The sequence below is a fragment of the Camelus bactrianus genome, chromosome 35, assembly GCF_048773025.1.
Source record: "Camelus bactrianus isolate YW-2024 breed Bactrian camel chromosome 35, ASM4877302v1, whole genome shotgun sequence".
NCBI lineage: Eukaryota > Metazoa > Chordata > Mammalia > Artiodactyla > Camelidae > Camelus > Camelus bactrianus.
The window spans coordinates 14,660,571-14,679,876 of record NC_133573.1 but is presented as its reverse complement, the minus strand read 5'-3'; the positions used below and the strand labels follow the sequence as shown (position 1 = coordinate 14,679,876).

At 45.9% G+C, this 19,306-nt stretch overlaps 2 protein-coding genes across 7 annotated transcripts in view; one reads left to right on the top strand and one right to left on the bottom strand.

Annotated features, from left to right (window-relative positions):
- LOC105084153 (kinesin-1 heavy chain) overlaps positions 1–3,353 on the top strand; it is a 46,061-nt gene extending 42,708 nt beyond the window's left edge. For all 4 annotated transcript variants that reach the window (XR_012504126.1, XR_012504130.1, XR_012504131.1 and 1 more), the window contains 2 exons: positions 47–527; positions 2,995–3,353. The gene's annotated coding sequence lies outside the window, so the exon portion shown is untranslated. The remainder of the gene's footprint in view (positions 1–46; positions 528–2,994) is intronic.
- LOC123614610 (CUB and sushi domain-containing protein 2-like) overlaps positions 1–19,306 on the bottom strand; it is a 131,471-nt gene that overhangs the window by 9,583 nt on the left and 102,582 nt on the right. The window contains exon 3 of one of the 3 annotated variants that reach the window (XM_074358031.1): positions 11,010–11,122. In XM_074358031.1, the coding sequence (XP_074214132.1) occupies positions 11,010–11,122 (113 nt within the window). Of the gene's footprint in view, positions 1–10,924; positions 11,123–19,306 lie in introns of those variants that run through there. The other 2 variants (XM_074358030.1, XM_074358033.1) reach the window with 2 other exon arrangements.

The window sequence follows — 19,306 nt, the reverse complement described above, 5'->3', positions numbered from 1 at the left end:
GCAAGGTAACTAACCTCTCTGGGCCTTGACTTCCTTCTCTGTACAGTGGGGATTCCTGAGGCCTCGCTCGCCAGCTGGTGATGTGTCAATGTCCTACAAAGCTCCCACTGCACTGCTGAACATGTCACGTCGAGGCCGCTCGACAAGACCTGGGCCCCCTGTTTTCTTCATCTCAGAGGCCCTGGGCTCAGGGACCCAGGGCATGTATGCGGATACAGAACTGGCAAACAACGCCTGTCATTCAGCGTGGTGTAACCTGCCCATCACCAGGTCTCCAAATCAGAATCTCCTACCAACGCCCTGAGTGCTTTCCTCTCCTGCTGTTCAAATGGAATGTCAAGGAGTTCAACCCTCAATTATCCACACTAATGAAGGGAAGAGCTGGAAAGAATACTCCAAAACAGTGGCTAATCACCCCCCACCCCAAGTCATCAATTAATAGGAAGAGGTGGATGGGAACATCCCATCTGATACCAACTACCTGGACACGTTCTCTTCCCACTGCTGCTCAGCTCCTGGGATGGGAGGTAAGTGCCCCCATGGAAGAGGCAGCAGAAAGGCACGTATCCCCTGACCCTCCAGGGTGAAGGTCAGTTGAGGAAGCTCTGATGAGATCACCTGACCCAGGTCCCCAGGAAGGAGACAGATGTGTGTGTCCAGTTATAGTCAGGTCAGGGCAGTGGTTGAAGGCTGACCCTCCCACCTCCTACTCAAATGGGAGAATTACATCCAGGTCCCCACCCAGTGATGTCCTTAGTGCCTTGGGGTCATTGGAGGAGGGGCTGGCAGTGGTCCTGAGGGAACCATGTTTAGATGCTATGGGCTCCCCTGACTTGGGCACAGATACAGGAGGCAGGATCAAGATCAGGGCATCCCGCTGCCTCCCGCGAGAAGATCGTTTATCAGCTGAAGACCTGTGCTAATAGGTGTTCAATAGAGTTCAATGGAGAAAATTGAGAAGTAATGAGACTTGGGGCCCAGAGAATACATTAAGAGGTGATCGCATGTCCAGCGAGAGCCACCGCCTGAATGCTGAAAAGGAGAAGCCCTGACTGTCGGAGAGTCCTGGGTCAGAGAAGAGGTCAGAGCAAAGAGCAAGGCTGGGGGTGATCAAAAGCAATTAAGCAGTTACCATGTTTCACAGTTCTAGGGAACACATTTCTCTCTACACTTTCATATGTTTGAAATTGGGACGTCTTAAAATCGATGGCACGTCGTACTTTAATTGGCAGCACGTTTCTCTTTCTTAATGGTACATCCAACAAAGCTGCATCTTATAACTGAGGGCACCTTGGATGCAATGGAATATAGTCCCAGGTACCTTGAGTAAATCTCTTTCCTTGTCTGGATCTTTTACCTTGGGTGAAATATCCTATTCACTTATTTAATCATTATTTATTGAGCATCTACCAAGTGTCAGACCCCGGGCTAGGCACAGCTGTGAACATGGGTCATAACAGCCCGCACGTCTGCTTTCTGAGAGTCTATTCCACACCAGGACTGTTAGGAACCCTTGACACGTGTTGTCTCATTTGTTCCCAGCGATAATCCATGGAGTAGGGATTATTATTATTACCATTGTCCCTGTGACAGCGGAAGTCACAGGTGGTTAAGTGACCTGCTCAAAGTCCTACACTGGCTGCCAAGTGGCTGATCCAGGAGTCGATTCTTCCCCCAGCTCAGTCTTGCTTCTCCCCTGTGTGTTCTGGCTATCTGGGAGCACACACTGGAGGGGAGAAGGCAATACACAAGGGACCCATGTGATGGAAGGAGACACACAGGGAGCTAAGAAGGAGAGTAACAGGAGTGTTGGGCAACCCCTAGATTTGGTTTAAACAGAGACTGGAAGGAGACAAAGAGGCAGCGAAGAGTGGCCATGTAGGGGAGGGAAGGTTCAGGAGAAGGGACCCAGCATGTCTGAGGGATGAGTGGCAAGACAGAGTGCAGTGCATCTGAAGACCAGGCCAATGTGGCTGAAGGAAGAAAGGGGTGGAGGTGGGGTGGATGCCCAGGGCTTTCATGGCCAGGTAAGGAGTTTGTGCTCCATTCGGGAAGTAATTAGATGGTTTTAAGTAAAAGCTCTCCAAGATCCTTGCACTCAGCCTCTAATGATTCTTTGTATCATGGGTGACTGTGGACTCCTAGGAGGAAGGCCCTGTAGCAAGGCTGCCATGGGCAGCTATTCAGGCAGAGCGCTGCAAAAGGGTGCCCAGGCAATGGGGTGATGAGAACTAAAAATCAAGCCTGCACTCCATCCACTAAGCTGCACACTCACAGGGCTGTGTCCCCTCAGGGTGGCCACTTGTGCTAATTTGCACAAAAGCCCTCTGTGGGCTGGCAGAGATCCAGGTTAGGAGAGGCAAGCACTGGTTAGTACTGCAGTGTCCCTACTGTGTGCCAAGCCCTGATGACACAAAAGAAGAAACAAAAAATAGGTGACATTCCTCACTCTTGGAGACCCACAAGGCTTGACAAAGGTTTTGTCATAGGAAAGAATTTTTCTTTTCATTCCTCCAAAATACACCAGCCCCTATTCTAAGAGTTTCCTTTGACTGAGTGCCTACTATGTGCCCAAAGTGGTGCCAGGTGCTTTCTGTGCCTTACCACTAATGCTCACACCCCCCTCGAAAGGCAGAGGTTACCCCATGTCCCATAGGAGGCAGCTGAGAAGCTCAGTGCCTTGCCCAAGGTCACACAGTGGGGACGTGGCACTTGATCTCCAGACACCCAACCAGGCATGAGAGCAACTTTCTCCACGTGGCCGAGGACTTGGTGTTTCATGAATAGAGACTCTGGGCCAGGCAATTTCCAGGCATTCAGTCTTTGAGTCCTCATTACAAGCCATTGGGGTGGGCCTTACAGTTTTTTCTTTTGCAAAAAATCAGCTCAAGGAGGTTGGGAGAGGCCCAAGGTGTCATGGCTAGTCAGGGTTTACACCTACCTCTCCTGAGCCCTGTTCCTCTGCTCTTACTCACTCCTCTCCAACAATTTTAGGTCTCAGAGCTTCTCGAAGGTGATTCATTCATATTCCTCAAAGTCTACCTTGGGACCTGGCACAGAGCAGGTTTGCAGTACACATTCGTCAAATGAATGAACAAACAGGGACGGAGAAGTAAAGTGGATGCGCACCTCACCTGCATGTAATCCAGCCACCTGTGGATGCTCTATTCCCCTCATCACTGTATCTTCTGACCCCCTGACCTGGGGAAGGTCAGGACACTGGAATCTGGCATGATATATCATCTTCAAGCTATGTAAATATTCTTCCCCAAAGGGGTAAATATCACTGCATATGATGAACTGTTTGTGGGATTACTGAGGACGTGAAATGAAATTCATCCTGATTCCCCACTTATTGAGAGGCGCTGCCCAATTTGTCTCAAATGTCACATCTGTGTGTCTTCATTTACTCCGCCACTGTACTGATTAAAAGGAATGCTCTCCCACTCCCAAGGCAGAGCCCTCAGCAATGGAGTGGGTTCGCTCAGGAAGGAGGCACACACAGTCCCCTCCTGGGCAGAGGGAATGGCCGTTCATCACCTCCCCCCAAGAAGGGGCCCCCTGCCAGACACGCTGTTCTGGCCTGGCTGGGCTGAGTGGTGAAAACTGCATATTCAGTGTCTATGTGTATACGGTCAAAGAGCGTCCATTAGCCCAATTCTGAGCTGTCTGTGGAATGCCCCAGGATGGGGGAGCTCTTTCGGAACGAGGAAATTGTCTGAGAGGCCAGGACAGGGGAATCAGCAGGTCTGATTACAGGAGGGAATGAAACCAGGAAGGGTCCATTTCTGGACCTCAATTTCCCTGTGTGCAAAGTGACATGATCACCTCAGCCCTGCTCCCTGCTCCAAAAGCCAGGAAAGCACACTCTGTCCTGAACCTGCCTCTGTCTCCTGGCAGAATGACACACGGAGCTCCATCTCCATCTGCCGGTCCCTCCAAGATGCGTGTGTCTGACCCCGTTTTACTAGGCTGTGGTCTTTAGAAAGAGATGACATTACTGACCTTGCAACTGGGAGCAAAAGCTCACCAAGAAGTGACACTAAATCGAGCTCTTCCTCTTCCTCCCCCCTGTTCTGTTCCCTTTGGGAGTGTGGACGGATAGGGGTAGAGGGGGCAAATTGTGACTGTGAAGAAGAGGCTTGGCTGAAACATCAAGGACTGCACACAGTAGGCTCTCAAGACGTATCAGCTCAGTAAATGAAAGAACTTCTACCATTAACTTTATGTGTGATGTCAGCCTCACTGGGCTCAGTTTTTCAGGTGGACCAATGGTTCATGGGTAGACTTCAGGACATCTGAATTATATTTTAAAAAATACAGAAAAGTATTGTGTTTCTGTGAGTGTGTGTGTGTGTGTGTGTGTGTGTGTGTGCACGCATGTATGTGTGTGTCTGGAGACAGTCACAGCTTTCAAGTCCATGACCCCAAAGTCTAGGGTCTGCTGAATGTGTCACTCGTGCCATTAGCTCTAAAGCCACCATCTCTGATACAAAGAAAAGAGACCATGAAAAGACTAAGTTCCTGGGATTGGCTTCATAAGCTCCAATCTACCAGGTGACAGGGCCAGCAACCCCAACGGGCAGTGCTGGGGCTCATGGATACGGAGACTCCTCTGCTCCTCCCTCACAGAAGTCACGGTCTGTTTATAAGCCCAGACACACCATGAACAACTGGGTTGAGGACTTCATGCAAACTCAGGAGCCGAGGGGCTGGGGTAGGGCTGGGATTCTGACCTATGGAATTGACATCTCTTTTCTTCCATCTCCAGAAATAATCCCAGGCCAGGGAGGTCAGGATGAAGGTGACTTCATTAATTCGTTGACATTTATGGAGCACAGACAACTTGCCAGTCCCTGTGCTGAGTACATCATGTGACTTGTGTGTTCTCTTCCTTAGTCCTCACAATTCTGTGAAGTATTATTCTTACCCTGATCTTACAGATGCTCAGAGAAATGAAGCAACTTGCCCAAGGTCACACAGTAAATGAGTGGCAGAGATGATATTTGATTCCAGATATGCTGCAACCCAGAACCTGAGGTCTTAATCATTGTACTATGCTGCCCCTCCCCTTATGGCTGCCAGGGAGTTTGCAAAAATACGTGTTCCTCATCCTTCTAGAATCTATGTGGAGATAATAAGTGAAATAGAACAGGTCTGATTTTTAAGGAAGGCTCTTATGTATTTGAGAATGAGAACCCAAGATGGAACTTAGATTTAGCTAAACAAAAATACCTGTTTTTATTTTATTTTTAAATTAAAAAAAATTTAGTTAGTTAGTTATTTGGGGGAGGGGGTAATTAGGTTTACTTCTTCTAATGGGCACTGGGGATTGAACCCGGACCTCATGCATGCTAAGTGTGCACTCTACTGCTGAGCTACACCCTCCCCACTAAGTACTTGTTTTTAGATCTAGCTGATTATATAGCTCTAACTGACCGAGACCCAGCCCTCAGACATGGGATCTCCTTCATGAAATGAAGTGTCAGAGTGGCTGCTTAAGATTAATGCTGTTAAAATGCAAAAGGTGCAACCAGGGTTAGGCATTAAAGCCTGCAGAGACTGCCGTCTACCTGACATTTCTGATCTGCTTATGACTCTTGTCTACCTGCTGATCAGCCTGGAAGAGGCAGAAACCGTCCCATACGATCTCTGAGAGCTGTGCGTGGAGAAGGTGTGAAGCCTCGATGCTGGAGGTGGGAGAAACGACATCTAAATGGCAGCAAGACTAGAAACATTGGGGAGAGACAGGCTGTAGGGGAGAGGGGTGGAAATCGGGCAAGTCAGAGGCTTCCACACACTGGAAGACAGACACAGAAGGACACACAGCAAGCACTGGAGAGTCTGAGACAGAAAGAGAGTCACAGAAGCCAAGACTGACACAGCTGAATTCTAGAAGGATTTAAAAGTGAAATGTAAAAATAGAAAGCTAAAAGACTAAGATGAACATCTAAATGAATATTTAGCTGGTCTTGGCATGGAAAAGGTCTTTCTAATTATAATACCAACAGTTTATTATAAAAGAAAAATTTAAAATTTAAAAGTTAGTGACATAAAAATGAAAACTGCTGCACATCAAAAGGAAACTCAATGTATTAGTATCCTTGATATGCAAAACCACTCGCAAAAAGGAAAGGGAAAAGTACTAACACCCCAAAAGAAAAGTAGGCAGAGACAGGGACAGGCAATTTACAAAATGATCTACAAAAGTCCAGACAGTGATGACAGGTGCTCAACCTTCCCTATCATCAGAGAGATGCAAATTATAACCACAAATGAGATTTCGTTGCACCCATTTTAATCAATGAAACTGACTTGAAATGCACAACATAGGTAAAGAGAGGGAATGGGCCCGCTCCAGCCTGGTGGGTGGAGGTGTGCCTCAGCAGAATCTTTCTAAGGACACCATGGAATTATGTATTAAAACGTAAAACTGACCCACTCTTTGACCCAGCAATTGCACTTTCAAGAATTCACTCTAAGATAATTAGATGAGGGTTTAAGTTGTATGTATAAGAATGTTCTTAACACACTTAAGTGTCCACAGAAGATGACTGGTTAAATAATTGTGGTACAGGCAAACCACAATGGCTTCCTCTCTGATATTCATTATGAAGAACAAAGTAGGCCTGCTTTTATTAACACAGAAAAATGTCAGCCTTGTTAACCAGACTACAGAACTACACAGATAGCATAACCCCAAGTGCACATGGATCTGCATCTCAGTGCACGTGTTACAGGGTGCAGAGAGTTGTCAAATGGACACTCCCTGGAATAGCAGAGGCGAGGCTAGGACCCCCTGGAGTGGGTGGGCAGTCCAAGCCAGGCAGAGCAGGACGGGGCGAATCTGTGTGTCAGGAGGAGGTAAGTGGGGTCAGGGTTCCTGGGGAATCAGCACCAGAAATGGGGATGCAAGGAAAAATACAGGATACTCCATTCAGTTTGAATTTCAGATTAATAGTGGATAACTTTTTAGTATAAGTCTATCCCGTGAAATATTTGGGATAGACTTATACTAACTTTTCTTCTGAAATTTTACAAACTTGAATAATTAAAATTCAAATTAACTGGGCATCCTTAATTTTTTCTGGCAACCTTAGCTGAGATGTTCTGGACACATCTCTTGTTGCCTCCCTGGATGACCCACACCAGCCTGGAGGGGCAGTGACACCAAGGCAGGCTTCATGAGGGTCCTCCCTACCACTGACTTAGCTCCAGTTCACCTGCCCATGAGTCACCCATCTCTGCTTTACTCCAGGAGTCTGGTAGGGAGTGCAGTGCAGGAGAACAGTATAGTCTTTCGAAACAGAAAAGCCAAGTGAAAATTCCTGGCCTTAAGTAGCCTTAAGCTGAGCACAAAATCCCTGAGTCACAGCTCGAGCACCTGTCAGGTGGAGATAGCAGCGTCCGTCCATGGGGCTGCTGTGGGGATTAAATGAGATGATGTATGTAAAGTGGCTGGCATACAGTCAGCACTTAACACAAGCTGATCCCCTTCCCTCCTGTCCTCGGCCGCAGCCCACACTCTTGCCCCGGGGGATTACACACCTAGTATCTCCTGTCATCTTGGGCTTTGACGGTTGGCCTTTTTTGATCTTTTCCTTGAAGCAGCAGCAGTGATGTGCTGACACTCTTCACCTGACTTCACCTTGCTCCCAAATCCCCAGCAGCAGTTCAGCTCTTTATCTGCACTTCTCACTCTCCCTAGGAGGGCGGAGGAGGATCACGCTGGCTTTGATAACTGCCTTGTAGGGACATCAGCCAAGGGGATCTACCAAGAGCAGGGCCTCGATGCCATCTGGAAATGGGTCCGGCAACATCCAGAGTCGTGATGGTGAGGAGGCCACCCTGACTCGGGGCCGCCCAGGCTAATGGGGCTGGGGGCCCTCTTGGAGCCTGTCTGTCCATCTGTTGGCTGTCCAGCGAGAGTGACTCAGGTGGGCTCTATCTACAGTGGAGGGAGTGGCTGACTTATTTCCCTGAGAGCCAAATCTTCACCAGTTTTTGACTAGTGGATCTCCCCTGTCCCCAGTGAGATCCAGAGAATTTAAAAGATCTGCCCATGTTTACCCAGTTAGTCAGTTACAGGCCCAAGAAACAAGTATTTATCAGGAAATCCCTAAATATGGGATTATCCTGTGTCTTAAGTCCAGTGATAGAGAGGGCCCAGGCCCCCACTGTGGCCGCAATGTTTCACGGGGTTAATCCCAGCAGAGGCTGCCCCTACTGGTCCCTCCCACCTTCCCTCTTGGCCTCCCCACTCTGAGTGTCCCAGAAGTCGGTGCAACGCACACTTTTCTGGATGCACAAACTGCCCCGTTGTCCAGTTCAGAGCCAGATCAGTGGGCTTTGGTCACAGCCTCAGCCTCGGCTTCTCCACACCTGACTCCCTTGTTAGCCTCTGCTAACATCTGTGGGCCCCTCTGCCAGGCCACAGGAAGCCAGCAGCCGCCCAGACTGCGGAGCTGGCAGAAGCCCTGCCCAGGTGGCCACGTGGAGGTGCGCTCAGCTACAGCAGCCTGCTTGCACCTGTCCAGGACTTGCCTGGGCCTTGCCTGGAGCCTTTGTCTTCTCAGGGCCAATGATTTGGAGACTTGCCACCATCATGTGGCTGAGGGAGGGCAGGTCCTTCCTTCTGCCCTGTTGGTCCTGCACCAGGATACCAAGCATCGTCACTGCTGGGCTGCCTCCGCTGGGCCAAGCAGCTGAGAAGAGGAACCCACCGGGCTCCACTTTGTCCTAGCATTCCGTAACCTTTGAATCCAGGACCCTTCATGGATCTGACGGAAGCCCTAGCCCAGCCCTGTCTAGGAGGATTTTCTGAAATGATAAAAATGTTCTCTGTGCTGCCCCATACGGTAGCCACAGGCCACACATGGAGGCTGGTGCAACTGAGAAACTGAATTCTAAATGGTGTGAAATTTTTAATAATTTTAATACAAATAGAGGCATGTGGTTAAAGGCTACTGTATTGGGTAGCACAGCTCTAGACCAGGAATCAACCCCTTTTTTGGTAAAGGGCCAGGTAATAAGTATTTTCAGTTTTGTGGGCCATGTGGTCCCCGTGGCAATAACTTAGCTGAAGTTGCAGTGCGTACAGTTATAGGCAGTGTTGGCAAATGGGCTTGGCTGTGTTCTGATAAACTTTATTTACAAAAACAAGCCAGGAGCTGGATTTAGCCAAGGGGACTATAGTTTTTGATCCTGTTCTAGACCCTTCCAAGAGAAAAATACACATATCCTTATACACTGTGGATTCTGCATCTAGTTTCAAGGGGTTTGAAGACATTTGACACTCTACTGTAGACCTCTCCATGAATTCCAGGCTAAAGCCTCTGATTTTAAAAGGCTCTGTGAATGTACCTTCCGCTCTGCTCTGCGTGGTGCAGAAACACTTGGCATTGTTTCTCAGAGAGGGAAGTGTGGTCAGGGATCAATAGAACACTTTTCTCCTAAAGCCTCATGAAAGTTCTGGCCTCAGACAAATATCCACAAGGATTACTAAATGAGGACGCCATGACTCCCAGCCGGGTCCCCCTGGGTGTCAGCCCCTCCCAGGATCTCTGCAGCCACCAGCTCTAGCGTCAATGACTCATTATTCCCACCACCCCCAAACACAGCCAGCCTCCCCAAGGCCAAGAGACTGTGGGAGGAGCTCATGGCCAGAGAGACTCTTAAGAAGCTTCCAAAGAGGACTCCCTTAGTCAGGAGGTTGTAGCTCAGGCTCGGAGAAAACTAGTCTGCATTCTGAGCCAAAGGTTCAGGGTGAAGACATAACCTGGATGACCAAGATCACACGCCTGATTTGGGGAGGAGATTATTATTTTGCCAAAATAAGCTGGGCTCTGTCAGGAGACTTCACTTTTAAAGACAGGCAGGTCTTTTCAGGAGTCCTCAGTTAAAGCAATCTGGAGTTGAGCCAGAAGCCCTCAGTTAAAGGCATGTGAAGCTTTCTCTGGAGCCTTCTCAGTATCTTCAGTTAAACTAACTGAGACCTCGGGAGCCCTCAAATACTCAGGTTAAAGCACCAAACTGTGTTCCCCACACCCCCACCAACAGGAGGTAGACTCTGCCCTCTCTGCGTGGTGTATTCCTAGCCAAGACAAAGGTGGTATCTATTTCTGTATTGCTATAGCTTCATTCAAGAAAGCGTCTTATTCTTTCAGTTCTTAGAGGCAAGAGGAAGAAAGCTTTCGAATAACTGGCATGCTTTACCAGAGTGTTATGTCATTACTGTTATTAATTATCATTAATAGTCTTAAAATATGCCTATTAATGATCTCAACACAAAATAGCAGTATGAATCTTAGCCAAGAGCAGCACAATTACCTATTAATGAGATGTAAATTTCCCAGGGAAATGACAGAGATCTAGAAGTACCACCTTCTGAACTAACATAATAAAGTTAATAATAATAATAGTGTATAATCTGAAGATATTAGTGTTAATTTGAATGCTAACACCATATTTAAACAGGCTGAGAGAAGTGGAAATTATTTGCATAACTCAAACCAAGAAACCCTAATCTATGCTATTAAGGAAAAATGGATTGTTCTTCTCTGAATGATCTAAAACTGACTCTTTGCAGTCACTATATGGAGCAAAAAAATTTTTTGCCAGCTACTTATTTCATTCCTTTTACTTAGGGTTTATATCTCTCTTATTTCCCGAAACCAAGCTGAGGTACCTGATAATACAATCAAGCCCAACAGGAAACAGAATTAAAGAAATAAAAACACAGCAATACCCAGTTAAGAGGAAAGATAGAGATGTTACCAGGCCCCCGGGATAAAGGACCGCAGCTCAGCTCCAATTCCAACTCTCAGTTTCCTGGAAACGTGGCGAGGGCAATTTAAGTAACTGAGCTACTGGTTAGTAACCAGCTTTGCAGGGACAGGTACAAGCTGAATCTGAAGATGCCCTTCCCTGCAGCCGAGAACAGCGCAGCCCGGCCTGCAGCTACTACGACCTCACACATCAGGCTCCCGACACGGGGCCGAGACACTGACCTTCGTAACTGGCGTGAAAGCCCTGGGCACTGACCGCGTAGTCACTGATGAGGCGCAGAGAGAGGGTGGTGGCTGCGCTGACGATGGTGGCTGGCAGCTGAAAACCTGTGAGCCTGAAAGACAAGGAGGTGAGACTGAGGGAGGATGACCCCCTTAGGAACTGCACGTCCTTAAGCATTTATTGAGCGCCTACTGGATGCCCGATGCTGATCTTGGGAGGACAGTGAAAGAAGCTGAACGCCAGGCACATGCAAGGTGTTCAACGACAGTGATTCTCCGCAGAGGGGGTGGAAACCAGCAAGCCTCCCATCACAGAAACATGGGGGCTACTGCCCCCAAGCCACGGGTTACCCCTGACCTGGAGGCCTGCCTCATTTATGTCTCTTCTCCTGCTCCAGTTTCTTTTCCTGACCCTTCCTTTTCTGGCTGAGGTCCTCTGAGGCTCTGGGTAGACTGCCACAAATTTACAACAAATAATCGCCAATAGACAATATTTATTCACATACAGAGGGAAATAGATCCAACTCAAGCAGCAGAATGTGGATGTGTCTTATCATAGACTTTATGCTTTAAAAGGGACAGGTCTGCTGCTCTTACAGAAATGATAAGTGCTTATTATTTTTAAAAGATGAAAGCAAAAAATAAAAACCCAGTACAATGTAGAAATAATCATTCTTGACAGTTGACATACAAAGAGATGGAAGGATCAGTAGTTCGGATCATATTCAATCAAATAATTTCATACAAATGGGATTGTATTGTACGTGCTTTTAAAATTAAAACACTTAAATTTTTTTCCTGCAAGTTAAGTGGAAAAAAAGAAACAGAGGTGCAAAGAAAGGAATTGTTGAACCTGAAATAATGTTTTTTGCACAAGAGAGTCATTTTTAAAACATTCTTCTAATGTGAAAAAGATACAATAATGAAGCTTTCACTGAATACTTGGGAACATATTTTAGGAAAGAAGTTGTCCATTGCTGGGCATCCACACATGGTGGCCCCCACAGGTGATGTCATGGTGCACAAAGGTGGGGGGGTGGCCAGTCTCCTGTCCACCTTTCTCCTTTCTCCTCTACCTGAGGCTCATTTGCCTATCCCCACCCTAGCAGGGCTCTGGGAGGGAATTCAAGGTGTACCTTTACCTCCATTTAAAAAAATGTTTTTCTTTTGTTAAATTATTTCTTCGGGGGGTGAGCTAATTAGGTTTATCTTATTATTATATTTTTTTAGAGGAGGCACTGGTGAGTGAACCCAGGACCTCACACGTGCTAAGCATGCACTCTACCACCTGAGCTATACCCTCCCCTTCTTTACCTCCATTTTAAAGTAGCCTGGGTATCTGCGTAGCTCCTGGATTCATCTCCATACCTCCCATGGCTATATAATATCTGAGTGCCCAGATGTCCCCTGGAGGGCACGAGTATTGGGTTCAAACAAATTAAATCAGGTATTTGCTAACCCCACCATGAAAAGCCCTGTGCTCAGTGAAGCCCTGGCCCTTCCCACCATCCTAATCGTATAGGACTGATGTTAACTTAGAATAAATTCAAGGAAAAGAGAAGGCAAAGTAATCAAACTGTAAAATGAGTGACCAAGTAAGTTTCAAGGTCATCTTCTCTTCAGGTATAAAAACACCCAGCAAAGGAGCCCCCCACCAGCCCATCTTCCTGGCCCCTCCTTCCCTGTATTTCTGTCTCCATCTCCCTCATTTTCTCACACAGGCCAAACATTTATGTGTAAAATAATGAAACCATACATGTTAGAAGAAGACAAACTATTTTCTAATCATCTTATGCTGGGGAAGGTCTTTCTAATCATGACATGTTTAGACAACTCCTTTGGCTTCTACCTGCCCATCATTCTTTCAGAGAATGGTCATTGCAGGGGGTTCTGACAGGTACCCCACCTGCTCACTAGCCAGAGCACTGGGCACATGAGCAATCATGACACGTACCTCATCTTTATGGACTGGTTCAAGGCATGGAGAAGAGGAAGGAGGATACATAACCCAAGCAGAGTCATTCTGAGTCCTTCCATGGGATATAATATACAGACTTCGAGAGTCTTTTATTGTTAGATTCTAAATCATTAGAACGTACGCTCGGGACTCCCAGCAGTCTTTTTTTACCACTTCACAGAGACTATCTGCTTTAGAGAAAATGATATCTCTTGTAGATCAAGACAAAGCTAAACAGTGAAAAGAGAAGAGAGATGGAGTCCTGATGAAATATCGTGGAGATTCTTAATCCACCCATGCAGTAAGATCTGCCTCTGCAGAGCCAGTTACATGAGCCAACATTCTTTCCTTCCTTCCTTTCTTCCTCCCTCCCTTCTTTTCTCTCTTCTTCTTTTTCTTTTCTTCTTTTCTTATTTCTTTTCATTCAGTCTAGTTTGATTGGGGTTCTGTCTCTTGAAATTGATGAAGTATTGATGAATATAGCATAAAACCCCAGAAAGTCTTGAAAATATTGAACGATTCAATTACATGAAAATTTAGAGCATGGATGTGGAGGAAAAGAAACTATCAAAAACATATAGATAAAAGTGCAAACTGGGAAGATTACGTAAATACATATGAGCTGAAGAGGTTTAATATTCATAATCTATAAAGAACACTTATAAATCAATATGAGAAAAGATAAACAAGGAAGGACAAAAAGAGCAAAGGATACAAAGACAGAAAGATGCTCTACCTAATAACAAAAAAATGAAAAATATGAAAACTCAATACACAAGGCTCATTTTTCACCTATCAGATTGGCAAACATCCAGAGTTGGCAAGGGTTAAGGAAAACAGACCCTGTAGTTATCAAAATGATAATAAGGAAATACCACAGATTACACACATACATTTGTGTGTGTAAATTAGATGAAATGGACCTGTTCTTTGAAAAGCACAAACTACCATAACTTTCCTAATATGAAATAGATCATTTGAATAGCCCTATAGCTATTAAGGAAATTGAATTAGTAATTTAAAAACTCCCCAAAAAGAAACAACCAGGCCCAGAAAGTTTCAATAGAGAATTCTTACAAAATGTATACAGAATTTACAGCAATTCTATACAACCTCTTCCAGAAAATAGAAGGGTCAGTAACAAACACATTTTATGATGCGAGTATTACCCACACCCAAACCAAAGACAGTACAAATAAAGAAAACTAAAGACCAATATCCTACAGAATGTAAACATAAATGCCTTAACAAAATATTAGCAAAGAGAATTCAGCAACACATAAAAATAATTATACACCATAACTAAGTGGGGTTTATTCCAAGCATGCAAGACTGGTTCAATATTTGAAAATCAGTCAATAGCCACCATATTAACAGGCCAAAAGTAGAAAAACCATATGACTGTATCAACTGATGCAGAAAAAGCAGTAGACAAAATTCAACAACCATTCCTGATTAAAAAAAAAAAAAAAGCTTTCATAAAACTAACAGAAGGAAACTCCCTGACTTGATAAAGAGCGTCTACAAAAAGTCTACAGCTAACATCACACTTGATGGCAAAAGACTGACTGAGATCAAGGCAAGGCTCTAACAGTCCAATTGGAAAATCGGCAAAAGACATGAAGAGACATTTCACTAAAGGGGACATCCAGGTGGCAAATAAGGACATGAGCACCATTCACCATTAGGGAAATGCAAATTAAGACCATGACGAGAGATTGCTACGTATCATTAGAACAGGTTAAAACAAAAAAATAGTGACAATACCAAAGGCTAGTGACAATGCAGAGCGGCTGGGTCTCTCGTAATTTGCTGGTAGAATGTAAAATGGTACAGACACCCTGGAAAATAGGCAGTTCCAAAAATATCACACATACACTAATCACATAACTCGGCAATCACACTCCTAGGCATTTATCCCAGAGAAATGAAAACCAATGTCCATACAAAAACCTGCACGTGATTGTTTGGGGCAGCTTTGTTTGCTTGTTTGTTTTTGTAATAGCCCCAAACTGGAAACAACCAAAATGTCCTATATCAGGGGAATAATTAAACCGACTGCAGTACATCCATGCCCCGGAATACTACTGAGCAATAAAAACGAATGGTCTTCTGATATGTATAACAACTAGGAGGGATCTCTAGGGCATTAGGCAGAGTGGGAAAAAAAAGCTTATCTCAAGAGATGACATACCAGATGATTCCATTTATATAACATTCTGGGAATGACAACATTCAAGAGATGGGAAACAGATTAGTGGTTGCCCAGGGTTAGGGATGGGGAGGGGAAGGGGAGCGGGGTGACTATAAAAGGGTAGCACGAGGGAGATCTTAGCAGTGATGGAACAGCTCTGCATCTTGATTGTACTGGCGGTGACATGAATCCACATGTGATAAAAATGACACAGAATTATGCAGACACATTGTGCCAACGTGTTTCCCGGCTTTGATGCTGTACTGTAGTTACGTGAGATGTGCCCATTGGGTATCGGGTACATGTAACATCTCTGTACTATCTTTGCAAATTCCTGTGAATCTCTTAATTGTTTCAAAATTAAAAGTATTTACAAATCATACATGTGGCTCACATTATATTTTTATTGGACAACACCTCGGTCATCCATTAGATCTGACCTAAACTCAGTCTACTTAGATTGAGCCTTGGTCCTTGGTGGGCCCCTCCCTTCAGCTGCCTCCTGTTCATTCTAATCCCTACATTACTCCCTCAAAAACACACACACCTGCATCCCTGGCTGGATCTTTCCAGGACCATAACCCTGGCCTCCAGATCACCACTCTTTGTGCGCTGGCTTCCCATCGACTTGCCCGTGCACCAGACATCCTTCTCCAGACCCAGAGAGTCATGTGTGCAGATGCCAGACTGGCAACCCCAATGGATCCCGGTATCAAAATACTAAGTTATCCCCAAAGGGGCCAGACCTCTATTTGGATCTGATCTTCAGGCCCCATCCCAGCTGGCCCTCATTTGTCTCTACCTCCAAGTGGGCCCAGTTCACAGCAGCTTCGACTTGCCTCTCACCCACGTGCACCAGAATTACGTCCCAGGTGCCCTTCCCAGATTCTCAGTCCGAGAAGAGGCTTTCCTTCAATAACACACAGCTTCGTGGAGGAAACTGACATCTCACCAAAGCTTCTCCCATGAAGTCGTCTCTGGGAGTGGCATTCTGCCCATTGAGTAGAACTTGTTGATTTGATTCCCCTAGCTAATCCCACGATATCTTTGAGGTTCCATTAAAGCTTCCCAGACCCGAGTTTCCTGGTACTATATTGACACAAGCTGTGAACAGCTAATGTACACTGTCAACAAACAATTACAGTTTTATCGCTTGCAATATATGGAATTGCAGCTTACTAGGCATTTTCTCTAATCAGATATTTACCACTGCTCTGCTATTTCCCAGGCTTGGTAGTTAAAATCTAGCATGGAGGAGGGGGCGGGAAAGCTTGCGTCTCCCCATCTGGATGCTTGACTCATCATTCCTTTGCCCTACTGCCGGCTCTTCCCTCACCCACTCCTTATCACAGAATCGATTTTAGACAAGCCGATGAGCCCACAAGTCAGAAGGAGTTATTATGTTGCATGTCGGAATAAGCAAATAAAATTTTCAGACTTTCCCATCTTTTACCTGACAAGTTTAAATGCTATATTGAAAGGAGTGAGGCATCCTTCAATAGTGCAATCCAGACCTATTAGAGAAATGGGGTAAAAGGAAGGCAAGAAAGGCCAGAGATGCCTATTACTGTTGGTTATCTCCCTGTTGACTCTGACACGTGCTGAGAGCAGCTTGTGCCACCACAGATGTAAGCAAATACTCTTCTTTCACTTTATCAAGGCTTCTTGTCTCTGCCACTTCCTCAAAAGTTTTCTCTTTGCTTTTGCCTCCCTGCCCAAAGTAACCAAGAGTCTTGGAAACTGGTGATGCCCATGACCCCAAACTTCACTGTCCCAGTTCAGAATCCATCAATGGCTTCCGACTATCCTTAGAATTAAGGTCAAAACCCCTAAGGATGCCCATCAAACCTGCATGATCGGCCCCTGTCAGATTCTCTCCCCTACACCCTGCCTGGCACCAACTCCCCCAGGCTTGTTTGGTCAAGGGCAGGGGCAGTGGTCAACCCAAGTGCGGGCTATAATGGGTGCGTTTCCTGTGCAGAACTTGAAAACCATAATAAAACAGACTTGAAATTTCCACTTCTTATTATCACAGGAGTCCACACTCCAAACAGTGTCAGTGATAAAATACTCTTTCCCGCCTCTCTCCCCGCCCACTGCCTTGGTACACAGCTGGCTTCAGTTCCTTCAATGTGCCAACCCTCCCCTCCTCCATCTTCAGGATCTTTGCACATGCTGTTTCCTTTTTAGAACACTGTCTCACATCCCCTCCACCTGCTTGTCTGGTTAACCCCTTCTCATTATTCAAATCTCACTGCAAACATTTCAACACTATTTTCAGAAAGATACGTTCCTGACCTCCCAGACTAGTCTATTTTGCATTCTCGAGGGTCCCTGTGTAAGTCACTGGTATCTCCAGCTTTCCTTCCAGACTCATGGTGGCATAGCCCCTCCTGACCCTTGCTGAGGATAGCCTGGCCATGGCATTGGCTTTGCCACGGATGTGTGGGTAGCAGCCAAATGTGCTGTTTCAGGGAAGGAGTCTCAAGAAGACTGTATTCCTTTTGCTGAATTCCCCTTCCCTTTTCCCTGCTGCAGTGATACTGGGTCTCTGTCAACCGGGGTCTCTGGGTGACCCCTCTAAGCAGACAGCCCCTGCAAGCCATTTTTGAACATGCAGTATGGCAAGAAATAAGCTTTTCGTGAGCTAACTAATATTACTGTTAATAAGTGACTAAATTCGGGGGATTTTGACAAACACGTCACACCTGTGTATAACTACTACCCCAGAGAAGATAGAGAACGTTACCATCACCCCAAAAAGCTCCCCCGTGGTCCTTTCCCAGTCTGTCGCCTAACGCACCAGGGCAATTGCTCGTCTGATTTCTATCATTAGAGATTTGTTCTACCTGTTGCAGCTGGTGCTCCAGGCCTCAAGTGAAACCAGAGATCTAGTCAGCTCCAGGGGTATGATGACTGGGAGGGACAGAGACAGATTGTCTCTTGGGTCATGTGGCTCAAAGCTTTGCCCTTGCAGTACTTGGCCTGCCTTTCTCTCTGCCTCCGCTCACATCTCATTTCCCCTTGTTCTCTCCCCTGCACCCATACTGGCCTCTACCTTTCTCTTGAATTTTCCATGTTTCTTCCTACCCCAGGGCCTTTGCATATGCTGCCCCCCTGGGCTGCATGCACTGCTCTTCTGCTTAGCCACTGAGGCCATCACCACCTCACCCACCCATCTCCCACTAGCTTCTGGGGTCTCAGTTTGAATGTTACTTCCTCTGGGAAAGAATTTGGGGATCCCTGGCAAACATCCTCTGAGAAGAGAGTACTTCTCTTTTGCAATATTCATTCAAATCATAATGAATTGATTTTCTTATTGAATTACTTATGATGTAGCTGTCTTTCCTTCTTGATGGTAAGTCCCTCAAAGGTAAGGACTACCTTTAATTTCTTCTTTGTATCACTAGCATATATAAGATGGACTATTGTTAATGGACTGAATATATCCCCCAAAATTCGTATGTTGAAACCCAACACCCCCAGGGAATGTGATGGTATTAGGAAGTGGGGCCTCTGGAAAGTAATTAGGAATCAATGAGGCTGCGACAGTGGAGCCCTCTTCAATGGGATTACTGCCTTTACAAGAGTCTCGGAAAAGCTTGCTTCCTCTCTCTGCTCTCCACCATGTGAGGATACAAGGAGAAGGTGGCAGTCTGCAAACTGGAACATGGTTCTTACCAGATCCTCACCATCCTGGCACCCGAAATCTTAGCCTTTCAACCCCCAGAATGATGGGAAATAAATCTCTGTTGTTTATATAAGAAACCCAGACTATGGAATTTTTGTTATAGCAACCTGAGCTGATTAGACAAATACATATAGAATGAATGAATATTCAGCTACTAGAAAATGGACAGAAAAGGCTTGCCTGTTGTCCTTTGAAATGCCAGTTTACAGGGCTGGCCCTTGGCTGGCACCTGGAACATGGATTTCAGGAGGATCCCCACAATTCTCAGGACTGATAAGAGTGTCCTAAACTATTGGTACAAACATTGTGGTTTATACTGACCACCTGTCTCCCTCTGAGAGTCTGGAACTTTGGTACCTGCCAGGAGAGGGTGCCTATACAATCTGTCCCCAATTAAACCTCTGGGCACTGAGTCTCCAATGAGCTTCCCCAGGGGGCGACATTTCACACGTGCT